The sequence below is a fragment of the Lygodium microphyllum genome, chromosome 11, assembly GCF_053477565.2.
Source record: "Lygodium microphyllum isolate KBCC chromosome 11, Lygodium_microphyllum_v1.1.10, whole genome shotgun sequence".
Lineage (NCBI taxonomy): Eukaryota > Viridiplantae > Streptophyta > Polypodiopsida > Schizaeales > Lygodiaceae > Lygodium > Lygodium microphyllum.
In genome coordinates, this window is record NC_141145.1 from 102,290,141 (window position 1) to 102,299,283 (window position 9,143).

Consider the following 9,143-nt stretch of genomic DNA (forward strand, 5'->3'; position numbering starts at 1 on the left):
AAGAAAACTTGTATGAGCTATGGGATAACAAGCCAATAACGTTCACATATTCCCACTTGATAAGGGCAATAAAATTCCCTATGGAACATGTGATAGTCAATGGCATACCCAAAGTGTTTGAATTATCCAATAAAGTTCAAGACACATATATGATATAATGTATTTTGAATTGTAAGCCTAAGTTTCTGTTTTGAAAATCATAAGGCAATATACAATAACTTGCTATGTAAGTTTTCAAGATTAAAAACATCATTTGACCTATTTCATGTAAATTCAGTTTTGTTATCCTATTAGACCACTTCAAAGTTGTGCACTGCTTTAAAGTGGTGCATCATGTTAAAATGGTGCACATCATTTAGTGAACTACATCTTTGTAAAACTTACTCTAAGCTTTAAAACCTACAAGATACTCTTGAACTTTGCAACATTCACTAAAACTAATTGTGCTGCACCATCCAAGATTTGTGTTGAACCATTGAAATGTGGTTTAGTGGTTCTACACTAATAAAAAGTGGTGCAAAACTAGTGGAGTGGTTTTTCACTACTAAAAAGTGGTCAAAAGTGGTATAATGTGGTGGCATTCCAGTGTTGCCGCACCATTGAGAAAGAGTCAATGTCGCACCACTAAAAAGTAGTTGTGCACCATTGAAAAGTGGTCAAAAGCGGTATACTGTTACAGCATTCCAATGGTACGCCACTGAAAAGTGGTTGTGTGCTAGTAAAAAGTAGTACAATATTGCAACATTCTAGGGATGCAATACCATGTAGAAAGAATTAATGTTGCACCACTCAAAAGTGGTTATGTGTCACTTTAAAGTGGTAAAAAATTCTAAACTTTTAAAATGCCATCACACCACTCAAAAGTGGTGTCAAACAACCCAACCGGAGTTTTAAATATTTAGAGCTCAAAGAAGTTTATCACATGCTATCTAGAGATTATAGTGTATTTTAGTTATCCAACGGTTTTGCATCATTCTAATGGACATCTTTGTAAAACTTAGTCTTAACTTAAAAGCCTAAAACTAACAATGTTGCAGCATTCCAATGGTGCAACACCATTTAGAAGGCATTTATGTTGTACCACTAAAAAAATGGTAATGTATCGCTTTAAAGCGGTGAAAAAGACTAATTACTTTTAAAGTGTTATCATATAACTCAAACACACAACCACCCAAAAGTGGTTCTAAACCTTTAGTGGAACAACACAGAAGCATGTAAATAGTTTAAAGGTGTATTCATAGAGACGTATATTACATGCTATCCCTTAAAAGCTTAAAACTAACAATGTTACAGCATTCGAGTGTTGCAGCACCATTTAGAAGGAATTAATGTTGTACCACTAAAAAATGGTAATGTATCATTTTAAAGTGGTAAAAAAGACTAATTGCTTTTAAAGTGGTATCATACCACTCAAAACACAGAACAACCCAAAAGTGGTTCTAAACATTTGGTGGAACAACATAGAAACATGTAAAGAGTTTAAAGGTGTATTCATAGAGAAGTATATTATAGGCTAACCAAAGGTCATAATAAATCTTGACTGTCTACTAGAGGTGACGGTTCATTCATTATCTTGTGCTAGTACAAAGTGGTTATAAACCAAAGGGGAGAAATGATCCTTGGGGTTGCTAAGGAGGTTGCTCCTTGTATACTATAGGGAGTCAGGGGCTGCTTCCACCTCAAGAACATATGGATGAGGTAGTACATGTCTTGCTTCTTGTCGATGGGATCAAATGTCGGAGAGGTGACATAGTTGTCCCAGTTATTGCAGAGCTTTTGTACATATAGTCATCAATGCATAATGTGTGGATGGCATCGTATTAAGGAAACTTGTTCCAAATGTGAGAAATATGCTTTTCAAACATTGCCTTATCTCCGATCTCCTTTTGGTGAGTTATATAAATATGTCTTCAATATTAGCAATTAATAATTACTAAAATATAATATTTTTAATTAAAATATTAAGTAGAAAGTAACATTTTATTTTGATATTAATAATTAATTAATTAATATTATAATATAAATATTACATTTCATTAGAGATTCAAATATTAATATTAAAAAATATTTCAAAATGTTAAATTTTAAAGTGTCTTATTAAGCTAATATAATGAACATATTTATTTATTTATTTATTTATATATAATACCAAAGCTTTATGAGGACCACCATATGGCACATGCAAATTTGAATGGCTACCACATTAAGCGCAAAAATTGTAAGAACTTGTGGGTTGCACTAATGTATGGACAGAAAAATGGTTGTGAACAGCAAAGATACAATAGAAAATTAATTTTTTTTTTTAAAAAAAGGTCTACATTTCTTTATTAGAGACACAATACGGATGTACACAAAATTCCAATTAAAAACAAAATTTCTTGGACGGCTAAGATGGAATCTCACACGTTGTGAGGGGAAACGGCATGGTAGCCGGCTTCTTGGAGGAGAGGCTCTTGGCTTGCAGGGGCACGGGCAGCTGCATTGATGATCACATATACAAGAACAGCATAAATCATGTATAAGAACAACGATTCGTACACTAATGGTAAAATAAAGACAAAGGTTTAGGCGCCATGTTTGTAGACTTCCTTAAGTACATAATTTGATAAAATAATTAAAACCAAACATTATGATCGAAAGAGTAAGACTCCTTACCCAAGTACGCCATCACTGACATGAGGAAGAAGGCCAGGCCAGTCAAGGCTAGATCTGCCCCGAACAAGATACTCATGAAGGTGACGCCAAATCTGGAGGTAAATGCCAAATTGGCTGCCGCTAGAAGAATGGATATCACACCAGATATTAGGAGAGCTGGCCATGATGTGAGGTTGCGTAGCTGGCACGCCATGAGGAACTTGAATAAACCCTGTCTCATCACCCCATCAAACCAAAATTGCAGCATTTTCTTAATGGCAAGGGGGCCCATGACATCTTATTTCCTTCCAACGTGATTTTATTTACTTACAAGAAAGAGTAGAGCTTCACTTAGTACAAGAGTAAGGATTCACTTTGTAATTAGCATAAAAAGACTTGGCTCTTTTAGGCAATAGCTGGTAGAGCTTGGTGAAGGTAGGGATCAGATTTAAGAGCGGTACCTTGGTGCCATCATATGATTCTCTAAGTTGCACTTATTAGAGGCAAATAGTTCTCTAAGTTGTACTTATTAGAGCCAAATCAGTTGAGGCTTCGGGAATTGGACTCAAAGGAACCTAGACAACATTGTGAGCTTTTGCATGGAAACTACACCTTGTTTGTTGCAATGAGCATCCTTACTCCTTAGGGGCCAAAGAGAGGGTCACACTCCTAAGTCTCACCTTAACCAACATTGAGACCTTCAACCTTGTTTGTTGCATTGAGCATCCTTACTCCTTAGGGGCCAAAGAGAGGGTCACACTCCTAAGTCTCACCTTAACCAACATTGAGACTTAGGAGTGTGACCCTCTCTTTGGCCCCTAAGGAGTAAGGATGCTACACCTTGTTTGTTGCATTGAGCATCCTTACTCCTTAGGGGCCAAAGAGAGGGCCACACTCCTAAGTCTCACCTTAACCAACATTGAGACCTTCAACCTTGAACCCTAACCCCCTCAACCAAAGGCTAATTGGCTCATTGGTCTTGGACAATGAGGTGCCTTTTGCTTCTCTCTCTCTCTCTCTCTCTCTCTCTCTCTCTCTCTCTCTCTCTCTCTCAGGATTGCAAGTATTTGGGGTGGAAACGCTTGCATCCCATTTGCCTTAGTTAGGAGTTCATGATGGTGAACTCGGTTTTCCACAATGGGAGGGTAGGAAATAACAGAGAGCTTCTCCCACAATGAACATCCCAAGGTGTGCGGAGTTTCCACTTTGGCACATGACTAAAATCACCCCAATGACTAAAATAACCAGGTGTGTGCACTGTGATCTTTCCCATAGTTAGCGTACATTTTCTCGCGATGGAAAATGATCAGGTTTACCCGGTTATCGTGGGCTCAGCTATGGGAAAGCGACTAGGCAGGAGAGCACATAAATAGACAGGAGCGAGACAGAGGTGGGACTTACATGGACGAGGAACCAGCCCATGAGGACCCAGATGAAGATGGAGACGGTGCGGACGCTGGGCTGGATGAGGAGCCAGAGGCCGACGCCGAGATGGAGGATGCCGAGAAGCAGGAAAGAGGTGGTGGCAGGCGCGCCGAACACCAGCAGGAAGTGGAGCAGCAACACGACCCCGGCCACGATGAGCGTCCAGTACACGAGCTGCTGCACGGTGATGGCCGTCACGAAGATGAGCGGCAGCGCGATGGCACACACGCCCACCACCATGTGCGCGGCGCCGCACAGGCTGAAGTAGAGGTAGACGCGCTCGAGCCAGTCCTGCCGCATGTCGGGCGACGCAGACTTGATGGGGATAAAGAAGGTGCGGGCGGTGGAGGGCGGGACCTGCACGAGGGACTGCTGCTCCTCGTCTCCAGCTTCCTGATAGCCCTTATTGCCGTTGTAACTGTAGTCATTATCACCTCCTCGGGGCCCGGACGCCATAGCCGCTCTGATGTTACTTTCTATCTAGAATGATGATGATGATTGCTTGTTTGCACGGGGGGGGGGGGGGGGGGGAGGACACCCAGAGAGAGAGAGATGGTATCTCGAGTCGCCCATGCTTCCACCCCATATTGCCTCCATCAACAGCCAGCAAGTCAGCACTCCACGTGTCCTCATGCGCTCGCCCCAAACGCCCTCTCGCTACACGTTGCCTGGGCGCTTTATTGTAGTCCTCCCTCACGTGTATCGCTCGTGACTTGCTGCGCATTTCCCTCGCCCTTCGCAATCAAAAGAGCCTACGTGCGTGTATATCTATACATATACAAGAGTCACAAGTTACCATCCTCTTTCATTTAGGAGCTTCGCCTCTAAGTTTCCCTTCAGTCCCATTGGCAAAAAAGAGAGTGTTTTGCCGAAGATTATTAGCGACATCACTTTGCTTTTTCACCCGAAGGTAGTGTACCACTAAGGTGCCAAGTTATGGGATATGAACCTCAGACTTTCCACAACTCATTCAACTAGGCTAATGTTCGTTGGTAAACCTTGTCTACATTCTTCACAAACTCATTTTTAAACCTTAAAATGTTCCCCCTCATTCCGATCGTCTCCAAACACATTCTCATAATGTAGACTCTCCAGACATGTCCATGGAGTTTGTGTGTGTATAAAAGAGAGGAGAATAATTCTCGGTTTTCACAAAGTAAAGTCTTTTTTCTTTTCTTTTTCTTTTTCTTCTTTCCTTTTCTTTCCCACTTTTTTTAAAAAAAGAATAGCATGAGTACAACCATTGCAATATGTTGAGACTATTAGCCTTTCAATTGGATCGGGAAATATCGAGATCCAAAGGCTGCGAAACTGGATATTACAACGATGATTGTGTCCCAGCCTCTTTGCTAGAGGAACAGTTGTTGAGATGGGGAGATACACTGGAGATTTTGCAAAACCTCTTTGTAACGTGCGATGTTGATATACTTGAGGTAACAGCTACTGTGAGTGCTAGGTGTAGAGTTTGACCCAAAAAGAGAAAGTGGCCATTGATCATGCTTTGGGCCATGCGATGTGGGCGATTGGCAATGGTGATTTTCACTTTCGGCGGTGTGGCTTTGTCATGGCTCTTTTTGAGGTTGGTGGTCTTGCGATGACTTGGGCATTGAACACTTTTGTACAAAGACCTGTGTCGTCCTGCATCCACTTGACACTTCGTGAGAGTATATGCAAGTCACATGCATCAATTATAATGAACAGATGCAATACAAAAAGATATTAGTTTATCAAAATCCTATGGTGCTGATTGTGATGCATATCCTTGGCACTTGTTAAAGACGTGACAAATATTAGTATTAGGTAAGGGAGGTTTATACAGTTGGGGAGTCTACCCCTTTAACCACTTAAGGATAAAAAGTCATGACAAAATGGCATTTGGCAAGCAACTTATACACATAGGGACTATTCTATTTGTATGAGGCATGGTGAATTTGGGTGATCAGACGATTGGGGATGTGCTGGTGGTGGGCTCCCGTTAGGCTGGGTGGGGAAGATATCAGCCGGGACCCGAGTGGTGTAGTCCCTAGCCGCAGCTGTTTCAAGCATGCTTTTAAACAATTCATCAAATTTCTGCTTGTCTCTAGCTGCCTTCTCCTCTTTCGAGCAGCTAGTGCCCGAGCATCTAGTGGGGGCCTACACGGCCCGTATTGCCACACCCAGAGTGCTCCCTTGAGCCTTCGTCCTCTTGGCTGGGGGAGTTTTTGGCCTGCATCCTGGGCAGTGTGTCTTCGGGCCTCTTTTTGGTGTGTACCACTCTTAAGGATAGGCGCATATTGCTCTGGTGGAGGCGCTTGTGCCTTATGCTCCCTTCTACATGAAGGAAAGCTTCCTTGCATGCCAGCTGCATTGTGTGCTCCATGACGGCTACTGTGGGAAAATCTGCAAAATGTGAATCAAGCTTAGGCTTTGAGGTAGGATAGAATTATTTTCATGAAATAAATTAAATAGTGGATTATCAAGCGCATATGAGGAGGAGGGCCGAGGTGAGGCATGAAGTGTTTGTTGTAGAGGAACGGCCCTCATGATGATGTTCGTCCTGCCTGGATTGCGGGGCGTATTCCAGCCATTAGCAGATCCTGGCTTATGCTAAGTTGCGTGGACTGGTTGTCATGGAGTGGAACAGGGCTCATCCCCCGAAGGATAGACCAAAAAGGGAAAAGGCATATAGAAGGGGATAGTGCCCCGTCTACGCCATCAGAGATGTTGGTCAGGGCTTCCTATGGCGGTAATGAGGGTTGTATGCCCTCCACCTGGAGGCACCTAGAGGTGGGAATGGTCACACGCCTTCTAGATGTGTGGTGAGAGGAGGACCTGAGGAGCTCAGTCTATCAAACCCAACTCTTCTCCCTTCGCTTGACTATCATTTTATCTATACAGGGTCACAAAACTCATTGTTTATTTATGTACATATTTACGAATCCATGTCACTTCGTGAGGATAAAAACCAATTGTAGAACTCAGGATTGTACTGAAGTGTGGCACATGCATCTAATACTCATAGCAGCTTACTCAATAACAATAGATATTTTGCAATATCGAGTTGCATGGTACCTTGTCCGAGTCTAGTGGCAACATGTAACTCCTCTTGAGTGAGAACCTTATTAGCTAGAGAGTTCTCTTAGCTAGTTCCAGCTAAGTCTATACCCCAAATGGTAGTCAGTACTACTCGAAAGGAAGTAGGCACCACATAGGTTGGGTCTCTTTGAGAATGCCATTTAGCCAATTGCTCCTCTGAGACTGTCATAATCTGGGCTCCTATTTTGGCCATTGCAACACGGTTTTCAAACCAACATTTTTCAAATTGACTTCGACCCTCTAATTGTCACTTTAGTTGCTCTATCTCTAAGAGATTTGGTTGGCAGAGCACATCATTGAATTTTACAATTAAGCGTAGTTTGTCGGCTTCCTCGTCAGAGGTGAGTCACATGCGTTCATGTAGGAGCCTGTCATAGTGCTTGCCAAGATGTTCTTGCTCTTCCCAGGATAGGGAAATTTGCAAGTATTCCCCTAGCTGCTTCTTGGGGAATGCACCCATGTCCGCAAGGATGTAGACACGTGCGAATACTTTGAGTTTAGCATCCAACTTAATTAAGCATTCTGTGACACTTCTATGTTTAACGAGGGCTTGCTCAGTTGCTATCTCATGCAAGGTTCTAGGAGTTTCCCTAGGCTTTAGCATAGCTAGGGGCTCAGGCCTAGATGAGCAAGATTGGTCAATGCTAAGATTACTTATGCTCTCAGGGTTTCCATGTTTCTCATGAGGCCTTGCTACTATTGTGTCATGGTTCTCCTTGGATGTGACCGGTATAGTCTTGCCACCTTGTTGTGACAGTGTTGTATCCACTCTTGATTGGTCAATGCGAGTTCTGTTGATGGATTGAGTGTTGCAAGCAACCATTGATGGTAATAGTTGCTTAAATTTTTCAGAGCACATGGATGTGTCTGAGGTTTCACCATTGTTAGGAGATATAGCAGTGGGTTCATTCGTGGGTGGACTCGATGCTTTATTCCTTAGCTCTTCGGCACTCTTGATCTCAATCTTCTTGGGGTCTACAACCACTTGTAGCTACTGTTGTTGTTTTTGTTGTTTTCTCTTCTCTTTCTTAGGCAATCGAGGTGTATCCGTGGAAGAATCGGGACCTTGAACTAGGTTAGTTGTTGATGTGCTTGGTTGGGCCTTAGCATTATCTTTTTCTAGTGTGTCCTCATGAGACATAGCTGTGGCTTGCTGAACAGACTCAAGAGAGCCTAGCTCTTCAGCTAATTCCCCTTTGTTTAGCTCCTCGCCTAGGCTTTAGGTGCTTTGGAAGTGCTGGAGTTGTCAAGCATGTTGGTTGTGACACACCTCCTCCACATGTGAATAGCTAAGGACTCGTTCCGCAAGGGCATTGCCACGGCCAAGGGTTGTGACTGATGTGATCCCTGATTGGAAGTAGTAGCAGCTAGTTCAGTGGACTGGCTACTATTGGTGGATTTCGATGTCAAGTCCTTAGGCCGATTGGAAGTGGTCATGTCTTTTGTTGCCCTTTGAGCATTCACTTGTGTAGATCGAGCATCAATTTTTCTAGTCACATTAGGTTGCACAGGCATATCCTTGGGCCGAGAGCTATGGGTCGTGTCATGTCCCACCTCTTGGACATCTGGAAGCTTAGATGGAGATAGAGATTGGGATTGAGCAGCTACACTTGGCGATTGCTATTGTGATTCCTGTGTCCGTTTAGGGAAAGAGGGTGTAGGAGATCTGGGACTCTTAGGTGGACTTGGCATTGGCTGAAAAATTTGCTCATGGCTATTAGACGATTGTGCCATTTGCTTTGTTGAGCAATCAGCCTTCTTATGAGCAGCGTTGTGCCTGTGGCACTCATGATCCTCTTGGGAAGTCAAAATCTCCTTGCGCACTAGTGGTCTTTGTGCACACTCAATGGTTGCATCTGACATCTACTTATTTAGCATGCTAGGTTGAGGCTCTTCCTTTCTAATACTCATGGTTGGTTTCTTGCCCCGAGACCTAGATTTTCTCTTAGATTTTCTCCTATGCTTCTTTTCTTTTGATGCAATTGGGCATTCAATTGATAGAGGTGGTT

General features: G+C 42.7%; 1 protein-coding gene across 1 annotated transcript; it reads right to left on the reverse strand.

The window, feature by feature from the left end:
• Nucleotides 1-2,320: 2,320 nt before the first annotated feature.
• LOC148029172 (uncharacterized) lies at nucleotides 2,321-4,565 on the reverse strand. The gene is made up of 3 exons (XM_087688674.1): nucleotides 4,036-4,565; nucleotides 2,656-2,866; nucleotides 2,321-2,476 (listed from the first exon to the last, which is right to left on the reverse strand). Exons 1-3 carry the CDS (start codon nucleotides 4,513-4,515, stop codon nucleotides 2,400-2,402), a joined length of 768 nt encoding a protein of 255 aa, XP_087544800.1. The 5' UTR covers nucleotides 4,516-4,565; the 3' UTR covers nucleotides 2,321-2,399.
• Nucleotides 4,566-9,143: the final 4,578 nt, after the last annotated feature.